General features: G+C 45.2%; 2 protein-coding genes and 1 long non-coding RNA gene across 13 annotated transcripts in view; 2 read left to right on the top strand and 1 right to left on the bottom strand.

The window, feature by feature from the left end:
- Positions 1-1,353: 1,353 nt before the first annotated feature.
- MTRFR (mitochondrial translation release factor in rescue) lies at positions 1,354-13,423 on the bottom strand. Of its 2 annotated transcripts, none has more exons than XM_079150511.1 (3): positions 13,218-13,423; positions 2,859-3,167; positions 1,354-1,610 (listed from the first exon to the last, which is right to left on the bottom strand). In XM_079150511.1, the coding sequence occupies exons 2-3, from the start codon at positions 3,138-3,140 to the stop codon at positions 1,368-1,370; spliced, it is 525 nt and encodes a 174-aa protein (XP_079006637.1). In that variant the 5' UTR covers positions 3,141-3,167; positions 13,218-13,423; the 3' UTR covers positions 1,354-1,367. The 2 variants fall into 2 exon arrangements, with proteins under 2 accessions (XP_079006637.1, XP_079006638.1); XM_079150512.1 differs by having other exon boundaries at positions 13,235-13,384.
- LOC306667759 lies at positions 11,433-15,705 on the top strand. The gene is made up of 3 exons (XR_013765638.1): positions 11,433-13,091; positions 13,555-13,658; positions 15,694-15,705. It is a non-coding gene; the product is annotated as an uncharacterized lncRNA (long non-coding RNA).
- A 7-nt stretch (positions 15,706-15,712) lies between these two features.
- MPHOSPH9 (M-phase phosphoprotein 9) overlaps positions 15,713-19,897 on the top strand; it is a 52,659-nt gene continuing 48,474 nt past the window's right edge. For all 10 annotated transcript variants that reach the window (XM_079150463.1, XM_079150459.1, XM_079150466.1 and 7 more), the window contains exons 1-2: positions 15,713-15,948; positions 18,448-18,589. In XM_079150463.1, the coding sequence (XP_079006589.1) occupies positions 15,851-15,948; positions 18,448-18,589 (240 nt within the window). In that variant the 5' untranslated portion in view covers positions 15,713-15,850. The remainder of the gene's footprint in view (positions 15,949-18,447; positions 18,590-19,897) is intronic.

Genomic DNA, 19,897 nt, shown 5'->3' with positions numbered 1-19,897 from the left:
AAATGGGGCTGGGCCACTGGGTGGGCCGGCTGCACTGCAGGTGATGTGGACCGTGTGTCTGGCAGTCTGACAGTGGCCCCCTCGCCCAGTTACTTTCCCTACTTGCAAGCTATTAGCCATGGATATGAAGACCCCGGAGAACAACTAAACCAAATCAAACAAAAATACCCTGCAAGGTCAAATCCAGCTTCAGTGATGCAAATCCACAAACACGTCAGGTTTTGGAACCTCATTCCTGACAGATCTACTTGCATGTCAACACAGAATGACGTGTTTTTCTAGATCAAGAGATATTACTTGGCAACATACAGTGTATTAGTGGGCAAGTAATTTGGGTAACTTAAACTTTCATCATTACTTTCTCTCAAACCAGCCTTAGGACAAATGACATCTTTTTTGTACCAGGGATGGAACCCAGGGTGCTGAGCCACATCCCTAGCCCTTTTAAAAAAAAAAAAAAGAAATTTAGAGACAGGGCCTCACCACCTTTCTGTCTCTGCCTCCTGAGCCATTGGGATTGTGGGCATGCACCACTGTGCCTGGCATAAATGATATATTTAAATTTTTTTTAGTTGTCAGTGGACTTTTATTTTATTTATTTATATGTGGTGCTAAGAATCGAACCCAGTGCCTCACACATGCTAGGCACGTGTTCTACCACTGAACTACAACCCCAGCCCCATTCCCAGCAATGCCAGTAAATGCTATTAATGTTTGGCTCAAGGTCAATAAAGTGGACCTTATTTATAATCCTTTTTCAAAATTTTAAATTTCTAAATTGTTTTGTAATAAAACAGACAATCACACAAGTCAATGGACAGTTTCAAGTGAGGTAAAAGGGTAAGTCAGGTATAGGAGGGATACTTTAGTTCCATGCTCTGGAGGCTGAGACAGGAGGATCACTTGAGTCTAGGAGTTTGGGGCCAGCCTTTCTTTGTTTCTCTCTCTTTTTGTGGTACTGAGGATTGAAATTGGGGCCCTGTGCTTTCTAGGCAAGTGCTCTACCTCTGAGCTACACCAGCAGCCCAAGACCCTGTCTTTGGAAAAAAAAGAAAAAGGGCTGAGGATGTAACTCAGTGGTCGGGTGCCCACCTAGCGCGCGTGAGGCTCTGAGTTCAGTTGCCAGTGTGCCACCCACCACACACACACTAGTAAGGAGTGACTTCTAACTACTGCCCAGGTCGAGAAACAACTCCCCCTGCCGTCCCAGGAGCCACACCAAGTGCCTCCTGCCCAAACTAGCCACTACCCTTCTATAGTGACAGCTTCCTTGTGTTTTAGTTTTATTCTCAAAGTGTACATCAACATTCACTATAGTTCAATCCAACATTTAGAAACTTGGGTGTCTGTTATGTCTGTGGAGATTGTCAGCTGGAGTCGGCGCTTACTTTCTCGGCAGGATTTTTACTTGATTCCCACAGTTGTTTCAACAGTTTCTTTTTTTCTAGAGTTTCCTTTGCTCTTTTTTTCCTTTCTTGCTTTTTCTTTGCTGCCTCTCGTTTCTCTTTGTAAATAGGGCTATTTTCGCCATTGTAGAAAACATCCACTTTCTCTTGTAGAATTTTCCGAGCGAGCTTTCTGTTGTGATCAACAGATCTTGTCTGGTGGCACTGTAAGAGATAATGTTCCATGATGTGAAAATCACAGGTGTCAAGAGATGGAGGACCTATGGAATAATCTCTGCCCCTTACGGTCTGGTGCAGGCGAGGGAGGCACAGCCCTGGCCAGGAGCGCCCACAAGTCAGTGACGGCAAAGAGCACACCCTTCCTGCCTCTGCCCCAGGACTCTGCCTCTGCTCACATCCCTGCTGGATTAGGGGATGGTCACTGTGTCTGTTTTACAGTTGTGTTATCTTTTTTTTTTCTTTTTGGTATCAGGGATTGAACCCTGAGTGGTTAAGGGTCACTTAACCACTGAGCCACATCCCCAGCCTTTTTTTCTTTTTTCTTTTTGTATTTTATTTAGAGATAGGGTCTCATTAAGTTGCTTAGGGCCTTCCTAAATTGCTAAGGCTGGCTTTGAACTTGCCATCCTTCTGTCTCAGCCTCCCTAGCCACTGGGATTACAGGCATGTGCCACTTCGCCTGGCAGTTGTGTTATTTTTGTTTGGAGGCAACGATAGCCTTCAAATAACTTAAGTTCCAAAGTAATAGTGAAACATTGACTGATGATCTGGCTGTGACCAGGGAGCAAACCTGTGCACCATTTGTCAGCTAAAGATTCCAACTAGCAGAGGAAAGCAGCACCTTTATTATTAGCCAATCACAACATTCCTTAGGTAAGAGCTGGTGATGCCCTGGATCGGGGATTCGCTATTGTTATAAAGGTGCACAAGGCAGCTGTGCACAGCACTGGTTCCTCTGAGGAGCAACACGATTTGCTGGAAGGGCGTCACTGACATTAACCACAGTGGGGCCAGAAGAACACGGAGGATGTGGCCATCCATTAGCCAGCCCAGTCAGCTGAGGGCTGCCACAGCTAGCAGCCACCATGGCCGACTTCCTGCCCCTCAGAGACTCAAGGCCACAGCAGTGCCACAGGTCTCTGTGATCACCAGTAGCTGGAGTGGATTTGAAGGAAACATGCTACTCAGGGACCTGTTGAGATGCTGCTGTGTAGGCAGCCACCAAACCCCACCAGTGCTGTCTGCTAAATTCAAGAATGGCAGTAACACCTCTGCTCCAGAAGGTCCTGGGACCCAGCTTCTAGGCTGCCTGAGAACAGCCCAGGGCAGGGCAGACCTCCAGTGCCCCCTGCTGCCCCGCTGCAGATGGTGGCCCGGGCCAGGATGCGAACGCGCCTCTGCAGCCCCACTGCACTGTGGCCGTGGGGCCCTGGCTCCTCCCACAGCCTCTACCTTGACGACGATGCCGGAGGGGATGTGCTTCAGCACCACGCAGTTGCTTGTTTTGTTGGTGGCTTGGCCCCCTGGACCATGTCCTTTCACAAACTGCTCTTCAAGCTCATTCTCATCCAGGGGAAGCAGAGCAGGACAGTCCTTCTTGCCTGCCATCTGGACCACAGTGGCAGCTATTCCTGGGGACAGCAGCATCAGCTTCTCCCGGAGCCCAAGTCCCCACGGCACTGTGCATATCCTGGTCAGTGATGCAGGGAGACGGAGTAAACCCGAGATGCTCATAAGGATGTGACTGGGCTTGTTCAGGACCTGAAAGGGACAAGGAGAAAGGCTGGCTTTTCAGGAAGATGCCTTTGCTCCGAAGATGACAGCTTTTAATGCAATTCATGTGGCGACCCGTCCTAGCGGGGTACTCAGCAAACCAGAGAAGACTGCATGGCAACCGTGTCCTCCCTGGTCCACCCGCCTGCTAACAAGTCTCTCCTCACCGCAGGCCAAAAATATCTTCCAAGCACCCAGAGGTGCTGTTTTCTCAGGAAGGAGAGGTTTGAGTGTGAAATTCAAAGAAACAGGGACACAATTTGATAAATAATTATTTAAATAGCACATGAGGCAGGAATTAGGATCTTAGTCAAATGACAGTATTTAAACGTTTGTGAATCTGAAGTCAAAATGTAAAGACGACAGTATGAGTCTATTTTACAGCTGAGCTTAAACAGTCTGACCCAGTAAACTTCATTATCAATCAATGTCATGATTGTTGTTTTTTAATGTTTCTAGTTTCATGAATTTGAATAGGAACATCTGTTCCCCTGGACACACTGCCAAAAATGTGATCCAACTGGTCCTCATCGTTAGAACTACCAAATCAACCAGGGTTTATTACGGTGCCTGTTAGGTTGGAGACATCCTGCTCAGTGTAGCGAGGGATGCGGAATGAAAAAGAGGTAGCCTCGTTTTCATGGAGCTTACCAGCTAGTTAGAGAAGATATTTTGAAATCAGATGGGTTTGAGGTGCCGAGGACTGAACACAGGCCTCGTTGTGCTAAGCACACGTTCTACCACTGAGCTTGTCCCCAGCCTCTGAAAGTAGGAGAGGAAGAGGGTGGGGGAGAGGGAGAGATGCAGCTGTCCCAGGGGAGACATTTTCGGGGTAAAGAAGTAAGCAATATACATTATTCAAGGGAAGATGTTGGCCATCGTGAGAGTGAGACACTTTCTGGGTAAAGCAAGGAATACACATTCGAGAAGGAGGGACTTCTTGAGAGGGAGAAAGAACCAACAATAAAATATTTAAATAACTACTTGGGGTACAGCATAAGGTTGAAATGACTTAGCTGGCCAATGAACACAGCAGAGCATAACAGCTATGAGGAGGTGATGAATCCCAAAGGCCTTTGCTTTTTTCAAAGGGACAAAGGCAGAAAGATTTGAATGGTCTTCCATGTGAACAGGGAGTCACAGTTCTAGGCCTGTTTTCTTAATTGGAAAATGGATGAATTAGCCCTTCTCCACCTGTCCCACACAGGCTTAAAAGAGACCAGTGAGCTGGGGGCAGTGGCACATGCCTGTAATCCCAGCAGCTTGGGAGGCTGAGGCAGGAGGATCGTGAGCAACGGCGAGGCACTAAGCAACTCACTGAGCCCGTCTCTAAATAAATACAAAATAGAGCTGGGGATGTGGCTCAGTGGTCAAGTGCCCCTGATTCCTCCACCTGCCACTAAGAAGAAAAAAAAAAAAAAAAGACTAGAAAGCAAGTGTCCTGGAGCCGCCTGCTGGTGCCTTCTGGGTCGGAGACTGATTCTCCAGCTGGGCGGATGCTGGGAACTGCAAATGTCCCACTTGCTCACTGCATCTTCCTCGGGAAGCGCAGCTCTTCTCCACAGCTGCTGCTCTACCACCTGTAACCTTATGAAGGTTACAGCGACTGCTCTGTGACCAAGGCAGAGGCCACCTCCTAAGGGAACTGGACATCCAGCAGGTCACTGTCCCCCCTCCCCACACCACCAACAGTGCCTGCTGACATCCCTGAGTGTGCTGAGCTCTGACAGGCGCTGAGAGGATGCTTAGCGAAGACATCGTGCCCCAGGTGCGTCTCCTGTTCCTGAGCGTCAGCACCCTTGGCACTGAGATGCCACCAGCCGTCCTCAGAATGACAACACTTCTCCCCTTTACCTCTGCTGTTTCTAAGGGACTGTAATGAAACCTAACACGAGAACTTTTCGAACCTTAATGTGCTTGCTAGTTTTCAAATATATGACTTGGCATTATGGGTTAAACACAAGTCTTCTGCTTTTTTTTTTTGATACCGGGGATTGAACTCAGGGGCACCCGACCTTTGAGCCACATCCCCAGCCCTATTTTGTATCTTATTTAGAGACAGGGGCTCAGTGAGTTGCTGAACGCTTTGCCAAGTTGCTGAGGCTGGCTTTGATCCTCCTGCCTCAGCCTCCGGAGCTGCTGGGATTACAGGCGAGCGCTGCTGGGCCCAGCAAGACATGCTGTCCGTTCCAGTGGGTACGGACGAGGTAACCCATGGCTGTGGAAGGCCGCGAGGGTGCTAAGGAGTGCGATGAAATGGGGCTTTGAGAACTGGTTTTGTTTAATGCGTGTGAAATATTTTAGAAATATCCTCAAGAAAAGGTAGATGATAAAGCCTGACACTTGCTCCACAATCTCTTCAACAAGTGGGGTCGGGTGGGTGAGTCCATGTCCACAGTGCCCCTCCCTCGTCTCTGCTTTCCATCTGCAGAACAAGATTCCTTTGTGTGTCAGCAGCTTCCGGCCCAGAGAGGCTTCACTATGGAACGCGAGCCGGTGCCTCTCGGGTTTCTCTTCCGCTCATCTGTGAGCACTGGGAGGTGGTGCGGTGACAGAGGAAGAAGCCCAGACAGGCCAGAGCCCCAGACAAAGCAGGCAGTGGAGAGCTCGCAGAGCTGCTTTGTCACTGTCCCAGTTCAGAGCTGACGGACACCTTGGAAGATCTACCCAAATGAAGTTCAAGAAGGTCCTCAGTGTTTGGTTACTTTAATGGTTTACTCACTTTAATGGCTAAACAAAGCCAATCAGACGAGATTCTAGACCCTTCCAGTATCTCCTGGAGCTTTGGCCCTATCCCAGTGACCGCTAAAAATGACGGTCCCCTTTCCCAATGTCCAGAGCACATGGATTGGATTTCAGTTTTTGTGATACACACAGAGCAACCTAAAGTTTTGGGGGAACAATAAAAACAGCTCAAATTATAGCTCATCATGTCATTAAAAAAGAGAAAAATAAAAATGGTAAAAAGTGTGAGTAAGGAGAAACCAGTAGTCATGATGGCTCCGTCCTCCCCCTGGGAGCGAGGGCCCTGAGGCTGGCTCTGTCCCCACTTCCTTCCACTCTCCCTTCCTCTGATGGTGGCTTCCACTCTAATCAGCTGACCAAGTTTAGATTGAAGCCCCCTCACCGAGTCCATTTCAACTTGATCAAGTTCAGAGATGACAGATCTGTGTACTTCACAAGAGGAAATGTTAATTTGTCCAATAAATATTTTAAGCATGGGGCTGGAGCTGTGGCTCAGTGGTAGCACACTTTGCCTGCCATGTGTGAGGCACTGGGTTCAAATCTCAGCACCACGTATAGATAAATAAATAAATAAAATAAAGGTCCAGTGACAACTAAAATATATATGTGTGTGTGTGTATATATATATATATATATATATATATATGTTTATTTAAAAAATATTTTAAACATCTACTGAGTTTAAGGCATGGATCTCTCAGGGAGCCCAAGAAGCCTGTTCCATAAAAGACAAATCAAGACATCTGTAAACACGACACATGCCGTAGCTCAGGACAGACGACGTGCCATTGAGTCCTAGCTCTCAAACTGTCATGGCCTCAAACCACCTGGAGTGCTTGTTGTCGAGACATGGAAGCTGAATTCTGCTGAGCACCTGCCTCCATCGCTGGACCACGCAGCACACATTCCCTCCTCTAGCTCCACATCGATTCAGCCAGAGAAAGACATCCAGCTGCAGGGACAGCGGGCTCAACTCAGCAAGGAGCCGAGCCACAGACGGCGCAGTGTGACATCAGCACTGGATGTAGGGGGCCAGGCTGTGCCACCGACAGCTGCACTGCTCTGGGGAGAGTGGGGAGGTGGTGCCTGCTGCTGCTTTTGTGTCTCTAAGACAGACAATGCTATTTGATTTGAATCAATTTTCAGGAAAGCACAAGGTTTTGACCTCTGGACCTGTACATACTGTTTGCCTAAAATTAAGTATTCTTAGAAAGGCAGAGCACTGGTTTCCCTCAGTCACAACTTTCACACTGTATCGACCTGCAGAACCAATTGCAGGGGCTGCTGTGGGGACACCTGAAACAGGGTGCCTGAGGAGAGACGGTGTTTACAGCCAGTCTCATTGAACTTAATCGCTACACAGCCCCGAGTCCTACTAAATCCAACCCTGGTTCTCTAGGGGGTACAAGGCCTGAGAGTCTGCTATTCTAGCCAGCACCGGGTGAGGCTGTTGCTGCAGATCCAGCGACTGCCCTCTGGGCGTAGAGGAGCTTTGAGCCAGGCTGCTGCATGGTCCTGCTCTTAGGCCTGTGTGACTGCTTGAGGGAGCCCAAGGATGTTCAAGCTGGCCGGAAGGTGGAGGGAATGTGGCGGGAGGTGGGGAAACCATCTAGATCAAAGAACTAAAAGACTGATTTGAATAAGCAGAGGTGACGTGGCAATGTGGGATTGAGAAAGTGGGTCATCTGGAAAGAACACTAGAATTGTCACCTCTGTGGCATTAATGTTCTCGAATAGTATCACCCAACATAAAATATACTGCTAGCCACACATGAATTCTAAGTTTTCTAGTAATTACACTAAAAAACATAAAACCGATTAATATATTTAGTACAATGTATTAAGAGCATTATTTCGGGGGCTGGGGCTGAGGCTCAGTGGTAAAACGCTTGCCTAGCATGTGTGAGGCGCTGGGTTCAATTCTCAGCACTGCATATACATAAATAAGTAAAATAAAGGTCCATCAACAACTGAAAAATTTTTTTAAAAGAATATTATTTCAATAGGTAATAAATAGCTGGGCATGGTGGCACTTGTCTGTAATCTCAGCAACTTGAGAGGCTGATGCAGGAGGACCACAAGTTTGAGGTCAGCCTCAGCAACTTAGTGAGACCCTTGTCTCAGAATCAGAAATGGTTGGGGATGTAGCTCAGTGGTAAAGCATCCCTGGACTCGATACTCAGTACTAAATTAAAAAAAAACAAAACAAAAAAAAAAAAAACAACAAAAAACAAACAAACAAAAAAACCCAAAGGGTAAATATTAAAAATTGAGATATTTCATTTTTGTCTTAAGTTTTGAAAGTCTGGGGGCAGTAATACAGCACATCTCAGCCTGGACTAGCCACCTTTCCAGCGCTCACTAATCACGTGTGCCCGTGGCTGCTGTATTGGAGAAGACAGATTCTGCTACTCAGTGTGGGGGAAGGAGGTGGGTGACACTGCCACGTGGAAACCTACCTGGAATGAAGACACTTGCGGGCACCCCCAGACCTACAGAGAACCTGAACCTTAATGAGATTCCAGGCATTTGAGGCACTTAAGGTTTGACAAGCATTGTACTAGAACATGGGAATCAGCAAGTTCTGGTTGCCAGGGCAGATACTTTTAAAAGCTATTGTTGCAGTGGCACACATCTAAAACCCTAGCAATTCAGGAGGTTGAGGCAGGAGAACTGAAAGTTTGAGGCCAGCCTCAGCAACTAAGCAAGACCCTGTCTGAAAATAAAAAGGGCTCAGTGGTAGAGTACCCTCTGGGTTCAATCCCCAGTACAGGAAATACAAAAACAACAAACAAAAAGCCCCCCAGCGATTGTTTATTTTTATAACATTTTAAGGTTAGGGTAGAATTTCGGGAGTGCTGAGTAATTGCTTATTCAAGTAAGTCCTCTCTCCCTTTCCCCAATAAACCACAGGTCTCAAAATAAAGATCCAATGAATGATTAAGGACCAAACATATCGAAAATGTCTTTTTTAAAAGGACAAGATGGGCTGCTGATGGCATAGAAGCTAAGTGAGAGGAGAATGATTTTCTGAGGAAAGCTTAATAATTATATTTCAAAAGTGTAGGTATATTTGTTGTTGCTGCTGTCTTTTGCATCTGCAGTGCTGGGATCAAAATCAGAGCTGTGGACCACGCTCTCCACTGAGCCACACCCCGGCCCTCAAGCATATTCTGACACCCCTAAACAGGAGTTAAAAGAAAGTAGCCTTCCTCTATTTTCTGCACGTAGCTGATCCTCTTGTCCCAGAGCCCGCCGTCCTGAGGACTGACACTCCTCTCCAAAGGGAACCACTGGAGTCCTGCAGGACGGGCGGGGGGGTTTCACACTGAGGATGAAGCCCCCTGCCCTTGTCAGCGTTCACAGAGAACTGTCTTCCCAACAAGTAGAGCACAACAGATCCGGCAGGAAAGGAAGGGCTGTCATCTTTGATTTGGGGGCCCAGTGGAAAAGACGACGGCTCTGGGTTTGGCCTGAATGTAACAGGCTCGCTGCTGCAGAGTTCAAGAGACAGCTAACGAAGTATGTAAAGTGAAACATCCAATTCGTATAATTCCAACATCCTGGTCATTTTTTTTTTTTAAACAGAAAACTTTAAAGAGAATTACACTTGTCCTATTTGTGTGCACCACTGTGATTTTCTTCTATTTATGGCATCTCACAGGAACCTTATAATTTATCAACTACACTTTTAAAATAAAACAGAAACACATAAAAGAGCAGCAATAACACTACCTTTTCTTCTAAAAGTCTCAAAGCCTGAAACCATTAATGATGCCTTGTATTTATTTAGTACTTAAATGTTTCAAAGCACTTTGAAATGCATTATTGGATTTGACACAAATGAAGAAAATAAGGAACATACAATATGTGGATTCTCTCAGGAAGACTTATCTTGGAAGATCACTAGTTTATTTTTTAAAAAAAATGTTTTTTAGTTGTAGAGGGACACAATACCTTTATTTAATTTATTTATTTGTATGTGGTGTTGAGGATGGAACCCAGTGCCTCACACATGCTAGGCAAGCGCTCTACCACTAAGCACAATCCTAGCCCTGGTTTTCAATTTCTGAAACTAAGTTTACCCTTTCCTCACCTTCTCTACATAGGTTCTTTTACTAGTAAAATGTCTCCCCCTCTCTGTCTAGCATTCAATGTCTCAACTCAGTGATTAACTTACTGTGTAACTTTGGCCGTGTTTCCTCATCTGTAAATTGAGGATAATACCATCTAGGGTGAGAACAAATCCTACATGTGGCCACAAATGTAAAGTTCTCAGTGCTCACTAAATGGTAGCACTTTGGCTCCCTAAACTGCAAAGCTGAAGAACCTCTGACGAACACACCACAGAAGCTGTGGTCTTAGGGCATAAACCCAGGCAAAAACCATCATTTCACGGGCTTTTCAGAGCTCGACTGAAAAGGCATCTAGAACAGTGAACTGCGAGTTATTTTATTTGGTTGGTTCAATTTAAGAAGTATTTGGAAACCACAAAATTGCAGAAGACAGTTATTTGGTGAGGTCATAATTCTGGTCCATGAACTCGGGTGTTAAGGGGATCATTATGATGCCAAAATACAGTCTGACTTCCTGGTAGGCTCCCACCGAAAGATAAGGACACTCACAGCAAAGAAAGCCCTGGCTCAAACATAGCTGTCTTTAGGAATTACGGAATATGGAAAGAAGAAAGATTAAAAAAATTAAATGTAGGACTGGGGATGTAGCTTAATGGTAGACCAACTGCATAGCATGCTTGAGAAGCTGGGTAGGAGCCCAGGAACCACGAAAAAAAATTGAAAGTAAATCCAGGTCATTGCTCATGCTAGGCAAGCGCTCTGTGAGTTATGTCCCCAGCCTCTTAAAATTCTTTTTTGAGGGGTTGGGGAGATAGCTCAGTCCATAGAGTGCTTGCCTTGCATGCATAAGGCCCTGGGATCGATCCCCAACACAAAAAAAAAAAAAAAAATTTTTTTTGAGGTAGGGTCTCCCTTAGGTCCCCAGGCTGGCTTCACACTTGCCTTACCTTCTCAAGTAGCTGAGACTACTACGATGTGAGTCACCATGCCTGGCTTAAAGATGTATTATTTCTCATTTTGTTGCTGGGAAGACCCCGCTCCCCACAACAAATTGGATATAAAAGTCAATGACAAAAAGTAACACCCTGTTAATGGAAAGGAAATATCTCAAGTCATCATTGGCCCCTCCTGCTCAATAGCTGCTTGACTACTCAGAAGCTGTTAATTTGAAGCTATCAAGACATACTTGAGGGCTGGGGATATAGCTCATTTGGTAGAGTGAGCGCCACCAAAAAAAATAAAAAAAATAAAAAATAAAAAGACATACTTGAAAATTTGATGTTATTATAAAACTATAAGGTAATGGTACCATCATAAAGTCATAAACTAGTGTTTACAAGTAGGACAAGGTCTCTGGTAGGGAAGGTCATTTATATTAGACAAACAGTTATACTTAAGACATTTTGAATTTTCTGAAGCCTCTGCTTTTAGCTTTCTTTAGACTTTAAAAACTGCCATTCTGGGCTGGGGTTGTAGCTTAGTGGTAGAGCACTCACCTAGCACATGTGAGGCACTGGGCTTGATCCTCAGGACCACATTAAAAAAATAAATAAAGGTATTGTGTCCATCTATGACTAAAAACTTTTTTTAAAAAACTGCCATTCTTGGGCTGGGGAGATAGCTCAGTCGGTAGAGTGCTTGCCTTGCAAGCACAAAGCCCTGGGTTCAATCCCCAGCACCACCACCAAAACCAAACAAACAAACAAAAAAAAAAACTGCCATTCTTAGCTTGGTTTTTTAAAAATTTCTTTCGTTGTTGATGGACCTTTATTTTATTCATTTCTTTATGTGTGGTGCTGAGAATGGAACCCAGCGCCTCACACATGCTAGGCAAGCGCTCTACCACTGAGCCACAACCTCAGATCCCTTAGCTTGTTTATAAAGCTTTTAAAGACATTTCTTCATCCACTGCTAGCAAGTTCTACTTAGAATTTTTTAAAATTAAGATCCTACTAAAGATGTATGGTTAAGCAATCTTGTCAAAATATATCACTGCATCATTTAACATGATAATACAGTTTATTAGAATACTATATCCTGAACATATTAATTAGCTTGAGAAATTCATGAATTAAAAAATTACATACAAGTCACCTAAAGTCGCACTGCCAAAAACAAAATGAAAAACACTCCCAAACTAAGAGAGTCTGTCTGATTTTGTAACCAAAAGTAATGATCAACTACCTTCTTTGTGGTTAATAACTAATCACAAGTAATAACCTTTAGGGCTAATATTTTTCTTTTAGTGAAACAGACTCCTGGTTGCCTGGAACTGCCTCAGGAATTCACACTGCTCAGTTCTTCTGTGAGTACAAGATTCTACAGTGTCTCCCAGTCGAAATTGGTGACACCTTTTTTGTGTGTGTGTGGACTTTTAATATGGTCACTGAAAAGAGAACCACGTGCGGGAACACTTTGATTTTGGTTAGAAATTACATGAGCATAATACTGATTGGTAGATTACCACCGTGCGGGGTGGGTTTCCATTTGTTTAAGCTTCGGATCTGACATACACAGATGAGGTTTCGGGTGGAAACTGTTTTTCTGCTGAGAGTTACTGTTGAAAATAAGAGGTATTCTAAGGAGGTGCAATGAGATGGTGGCCTCCAGGGACACTTGTCATTCCAAGGGGAAACTCATTCTCTGCATCCTGGCTCTCAGTGCCATCTGTGGCACACTTAAGTGACAGTACCTGCGAACTACATGGCTCAGGGCACCACGCTGGGGGAAACCTACGCGCGGGAAGCACATTCGAGGCTAACGAGGTTGAAGAACGTGTGCTGGAGAGGACGTGCCAGCAGGGCTGGGGCGCACGGGGAGGAAAGCGGCTTTTCTGCGGTCTTCCAGGGAATGCTAGCAAGGGCAGTGCTGACTCCTACTGCGTGTCCCTCCTAGGACAGCACCTGCGGCGTGGCCTGAGCTCCGTCCGGAGCAAACGAGGATCGTTCCCTTTCCCTTCGGCCTCGGTAGAACTGCTCTCCTGTTCTCCCGCGCCCGTGCTGGAGGACCAGCAGGGCGACCCCAGCGGCTTGGGGTTCAAACGCGTGCAGGGGTCGGGGCCGGCTCCACCTTCTCGCCAGCAGGCCCCCAGGTAAGCTGGTTGCACGACAGGTCGCAAGACGGGAAAGGTTCAGGCGCCTCGGCTCCCAGGCCTCTCTAGAGCCCTGGAGAAGAGTGGGCAGCCATAGAGATGCCTGGGTTCTCCGCGGACGCTTACCTGGTCTCGGTACTCACCTCCCACCGGAAGCGTTCAGTGAGAACCCGAAGCACCGCAGACTCGGGAGCGCGCAAGTGCGCACGCGCTGTACGCCCGCCGCGGTGTTCCTCACCTGCGGGAGGCTCATTCCCACTAACTGCGCATGCGAGAAGCTGAGGCTTCTTTCCCGCGTGCAGTGATAGGTTCCCAGAGAGCCAATCAGAGGGAAGATCTTGACAGCAGCCCCACCCCTCGCGCCCCTAGCGTCGAACCTTCCCCTTTGGCGCGCAGTGCACGCCAGGGAAGTGGGTGACCGACGCGCGCACCGCGCTCAGCCGTCTCCGCCCCTTTCGAACAGCCAATTGCGGGAGAGACGCCGGACGCGCGCACGTCCCCTGGAGTTTAACGGTCGCGAGAGGCCGCTCGGCCGACCCTGACTTCGGCAGGGGGAGCGGCAGCCAGGTAAGCGGCCGCCCGCCCGCGGGGAGCTGCCGGCCGCGGGGAGCGGGGCACGAGATGTAGTGGACACCGTCGGAGCAGACCCCTAAGGGGCCGATGGGCTAGGGCGAGGGGAGACAACTGTCAGGAGACACCGGGCTGGAGCTCGCTGGCGTGTGGGGCTCTGCGGTGCTGCGTGCGCCTTTTCTAGACCTGGTGCCCTTGAGTGACACCCGCGCGGCCCAATGGCAGAGCGCCCTTTCCGAGGGGCGGGGGGCTTGTGGGTTGTGTTTTGAAATTTTGTTTTTGTTTTATTGACCCGGTGCCTGGGTGGCCTTGGGGAGTCTCCGCGGCCGTTGCTGCCGCCGGCGCTTTTCCGTCGTCTCTGGTTTGACCCGGTAGCCGCCTCCAGTCGCAGTGATGCGGCGGCCGCCCTGCGGGGAGGACGCCCGGTGCGCCTGCTGGGGGCCCCACCGAGCGCCCTTTTCCCCCCGCGCGGTTTTCTGGGGCGCGGGGCGGACGCGGCGAATTGCGTTGCTGGAACGCGTAGAAACGCCTGTGTGCCGACGTCCGTCCCTGCCAGGGTCTCCTTCGCAACCCCGGTGCTTCGGGTCGGCCCCTCCCCGCCTGGCGCTGGCTTCCCCCGCGCCGCGCCGCGCCGCAGCCCGGATTCCTGGTGGTTTTCCAGCGGGTTCCGCCGCGTCCCGTGGCCTCGGCGGGGAAGTCAGACGGGGCTGCGGGTCGCCCCTCCCGGCATAGAGCAGGGTGGCTGGAACCCGGCTGCGGAAGGCGCAGCCCTGATTTTTTCAATGCCACGTCTGTCTTTGGTGGCGGGCAGAGCCCTGGGGAGACATCCATTTAGCTGGGTCGGGTTACCCTTGGCCCTCGCACACCCGTCCCCGAAGGCGTCGCTTCCTTGATGAGCCGATAGGCTTTTGGTGTAGTGCTTTCTAAAACCCGGCCCTGGCGAGTGGGAGTCGAGAGGAAGCGGAATGCTGGGTTATCCGCCTCTGATGCACTCTCTCAAACTTTCCTTTTTGTGAGCAGCATAGGTTTCTTTTCTTTTTTTCCCCCCCTTCCCCCTCTTTTGTCTTTTCTTTTCCTCTTGCTTCTTCAATCCTTTTCAAATGCACGAATTCCCAAAGAAGGAGGCATATTGTTATAGCCAGCTTCAGTGAAGATTGAGTTGGCCGGAAAAATAGTTTATTTTTAAAGAAATGATACATGCACAGAGTACAAAAAACTAGATAATGCAAGATTTGCTTCCAGCCAGTGGGGAGACAACCGTGTTAACAAGTTTATCTCTTTTTTAATACTGAGCAGTTAACTTTTTCTAGTCACTGTATAAATCAACAAGCATACTTGGTAGCATTTATTAAGTGAACAATGAAGGTAAGCATTCCAATTGTTACATAATAGAATTGTGTCTAGAACCTTGATGATTAATCACGAATTCTGAATGTTACTTGAAAAAGGTGAGGTTGTGTTTGTAAATTACCCTTAATGTAGATTTCTAAATTTGAGATCTACAAGTCACATGCCACAAAATTCATCCTTTTCAGAATGTAAGTTTCAGTGGTTTTTGACATATTTGCAAGGCTGTAGAGCCATCACTAAATGCAAAACTTTTTATCACCCCAGAAAGAAACCCTGTACCTATTGCCATCACTCCCATTCTCTCCTCCTGGCAACCGCTTGCAAATGTTAATTTACTGTCTCTGTGAATTGGCCAATATGAGTATTTCATATAACTGGAATCATACATTATGTGGTCTTTGTGACCGACCTAGCATGGTGTTTCATCCATGTTGTAGTATGTATCAGTATTTCATTCCTTCTTGAGGCTGAATCATACTCCACCATGTGAATGTGCCACTTGTGTTATCCGTGCCTCTGTTGATGGACATTTGGGTTGTTTCTATATTTTGGTCATTGTGAATATTGGTGCTATCCTTAATGTAAATCTTTATGAAAGGAGTGAAGGTTTCCAAAATCATGAAAAGACAGTTGCTAAGTTAGTGGCTTTTTATACTAGTATTTTTTCCCCATTCATTTTCAGACTCTCAAGAAGTTTAGGATATTTCACAGTTCTGAATGTTAGCAACTGAAAATGCCGGTAGACGATGAAGCGTCTGAAGATGACCCGGATTCAGTTTCCACAAACAGTGAAAGAGCCTATATTTTCAAATAAGAGAGTATAACAATTTCTGTACACTATGGAGGAATTTGACTTGGTGAAAACCTTACAAAAAGCTGTAGAATCTGATATCAAAAATTCTCCCCATTCTCTTGGACTGAGCTTAATTACTAATAGGTAAGAATGGGATAGATATCTTTTAATATAAGAATGAACCAAAATGAGTTTATTTGCATAGTTAACCAATTTATCCAAATAGCATCATAGTTGCTGATTTACATTTGTTGAAAAAAAAATCAGCAACTGTTCAGGAATAATTATTTAAGTTGAAAATTGTTTTAGTTCTTTTGCGTTTTTCATTTCTTCTAGAAAAATTATTTTTGCATGTGGAACATTGTGAAAAAGAACTTATTTTGCTAACTGTACTTCCTTTATGCTGATTTATTTATTTATTTTTTGCTTTTGGTAGATTACAAGAATATTTTTAAAAATTTTGTTGCCTGTTATTTCTGCATTTTAAATTGATGGTACAACTAATGTTTTATATTGTAAAAATATCACACCAACCTGGAAAGTAGCAGTTAAAGGTTAATATTATGAACTAATCAAAAAACAGATTCTGAGGTAACAAAATGGTCAACAAAATGCATTTTATTTTTAAGCTATTCCATAGTTGATTTTTTGTTTTTGTTTTGTTGTGTTGGGGATGAAATCTGGGGCTTTGTGCATGCTAAGCAGGCCTACATCCCTCCCACTGAGCTGTATTCCCAGCCCAGTGTGGGGCTTTTTTGTTTGTTTGGTTGGTTGGTTTTGGTATTGGAGATTGAACCCAGGGGTACTTTATCACTGAACCACATTTCCAGCCTTTTAAATTTTTTTAAATTTTGAGGTAGGTCTTAGTTGCTGCTGAGGTTGGCCTTGAACTTGGGATCCTCCTGCCTCAGCTTCCTGGGTTGCTGGTGCCTGGCTGCCCAGTTGGTTTTTGTTTTTTGTTTCACAGTACTTGGAATTGAACCCAGGGCCTTGTACATGATTGACAAGTGTTCTAACACTGAACTGTACCCCCGCCCAGTTGGTTTGTTTTAATCAGACTATACTTAATTTGCAGACTGACAAGCTTGATTATTTGGTTTCTAAATTTACAGTAGCTTAGAAAACAACAAAGAGGCAGGGCGTATTAGGCAATCAATTATAAAAAGCAGGTACATAGAAGAAAGCAAAGACAGCAGTCTAGGACGTACCTATGAAGGAGTAATAGCTTTAAACACAGAGGTCTTGACAGAATGGTGTATTATATATTATAAATAAGGTACTTTGATATTTTCTGCCTGCCTTCTGAAGAATTTAAAGCAGTTTATAAGAATAATTAAAATGAGAAAGCATAAATTGAAGAAGGGTGAAGGGAAATTTAAAAAATCATGAGAAAGCTGGGTGTGGTGGTACACATGCTCATCCCAGTAATCTAGTGACATGGGAGGCAGAGGCAGGAGGATCACAAGTTCAAGGCCAGCCTGGGCAACTTAGGGAGACCATATCAAATAAAAAGGGATGGGGTGTAGCTTGGTGGTAGTGCTTGCCTGGCATGCCGAAGACCCTGGGTTCAATCCCTAGTACTGCAGGGAAAAAAAGGCACACGAGAGATGTCTGCTATGGTCGTCTGTCTACGTGCACTTGCTGAAGGTCGGCCATGTGTTTTGTTTGCTGATATCACTTGGTGGCCTCTCTGAAGTCCATTTCTGGAAGAAATTCCTTTTAGGATATAGAATTCGATTTGCCTGGAGGAACCTAAATGTGACTTTTCGTGAAAATTTTGTGATTAAACTCTGCTGCCTTTTCCTTGTGACTGGCAGTTAAATCCACCACATTGAGACTAGACTATTACAACTTTGTAAATCCCTTATGAACAACATGTTATGTTCTTCTTTCCCTTAAATTTTTATACTTTCCCTGTCCTGTCCTAACTTTTTATTATTTTAATATTATTTTCATTATTATTCTCTCTCTCTCTCTCTCTCTGTAGCAAATTCTTTGTAAAACAAAGCAGGGTGTCAATCAATAAAAATTAAAATGACCTTTCAGTACCTAGATTTAAAAAAAAAATTCAGTTATGAATTATGATTTGTGTGTTAGTAAAACAGATCTGAATTAAACTTAGGTTTGGAAAATCAGTCTTCCTGGAAAGAATCACTGTTATTTTACACAATGAATAGGCTAAATAAGTCCTGAATATTTACTGCTAATTTGCTTGGCACAACTTTGAATCAGAGATAGTGCAGCCATAAGCACCAGCTCATCACACCAATGAGGGATCCAGGTAGCAAGACTTGACTGATTCTGGGAGCTGAGAGAGAATCGCTACTACACAGGGAAGCACTGTTCTTGAAGTAGGCTGAGACAGTGCTCTGGAACAGTGAGATCAGTGCTTGGAGACTCCTCAGTGCTGGGTAGCACAGACTCATTTCCTGCTGATCCCTTGGATGTTCTCCCTCTGCCTGTCATTTTACTGATGTTTTCCTTTTGTGACCAGACTTAGGATCAGATTTTCAACAACTGAGGTACCAGTAGAAGAATTAAGTATCAGTGGTTTTGTATTACTGTGTTAAATCTTGGACTGCTGAATTATTCAACACTTTGATAGAATGAAGAAAACCATTTGAATTATTTATGTTTCAACAGAAGTAGTACAAATGGGGTATCCTCTTTCTCAGGGAAGACCAGAACATCGGTCATTCAAGGTACAGCTGAATTCCTAAACTCCTTAACGCAAGAGCTACAGAACAGTGGAAAGACTGATTCAGAACTTTGGAAAAACTGTGAGGTATCTTCTTTTGTTTCATTTTGGTAATTTAAAAATAATTATATTTAAATGAACCTCTACTGAATTCCACGACTTTATATTCAAAAGAGCACAATACTTATTGCTAAAGTAGTCAAATATATTTGTTGGAGAACAATATTGAATGAATGTAAAAAAGTGATCAAAAGTATTTTAAGGGTTCTCACAAAAAATAGAAGGGAGACCAGTAGAGGAAGGGGACGGAGAGGGAGTGAGGGAGGCCTGGGAAGTGCTGGGGAACTAAATCTACCACATTATGGGATGTCCACGTGGAATATGCCGTGCTGAATACTGCTTTTATGTATACTTACAGTGCACTAATTAATATAAAAATAGGGCTGGCAGTGTCTCTCAGTGGAGGAGCACTTGCTTGGCATGAGTCCAGTCCCCAATACTTCAAAAATAAAAAGTCAGTAACAGTGATAATGATAGTAGAAGGAGATTAGTAGAGCTGAAAAGGTGGATTAGGGGAGGGAGGAAGGAGGGAAGGGAAGGAAAAAAATTACAGTACATTAGTGATGAGACATACTAGTTTGTATATTAAATGTGAACTAAAATACATTTGTTCAGAGAACTACCAAATTATTAAAATTGCTGTTGAGCACAATATTCTAAGTAATTTAAATGGAATTGTCCTCACTGGAAAATAAATCCACTTTGAAGTGTTTTGGCTGTTGTAATTATGAGTTAAAGCTTCTAGTTAATATCTTACCACAGTCATCTGTTGTACTTTGTGTTATATTGTTTTCATGTCAGCCTGTCTTAAATTCATAGGTTAAATTGTGATTTAAAAAATGTAACAGAGCCAGGCCCAGTAAACTGGCATGCACGTGTAAACCCAGATACTCCGGAAGCTGAAGTAGGAGGATCACAAGTTCAACATCAGCCTGGGCAATTTAGTGAGACCCTGTCTAAAAGAAAGGACTGGGGATATAGTGGTAAAGTCCCCCTGTATTCAATCCCAAGTACTGCCAAAAAAAAAAAAAAAAAGAGTAACTGTTACCCTGGGGGTATGTAATTCAGTGGTAGAGGGTTTGACTAGCATGTGTGAGGCCCTAGGTTCAGTCCCCAGTGTGTGTACACACACACACACACACACACACACACACACACACACACACACACACACACACGAGTAGAAAACTTGTGTTTAAGGCTCTGTGCCTAATAAGGTTGAACTCTACTGAAAAACAGGGACAGTCCATCTTGAGCATTATTCAATGAAACAACGTTACCCAGACCTTTGATTTATCTGTACTGCAAGTTACGTTAGAAAGGGGTAACCAGGCA

Source organism: Sciurus vulgaris (genome assembly GCF_902686455.1).
Source record: "Sciurus vulgaris genome assembly, chromosome: 8".
In the NCBI taxonomy this organism is placed as follows: domain Eukaryota; kingdom Metazoa; phylum Chordata; class Mammalia; order Rodentia; family Sciuridae; genus Sciurus; species Sciurus vulgaris.
This window is presented reverse-complemented; position numbering and strand designations above follow the sequence as displayed.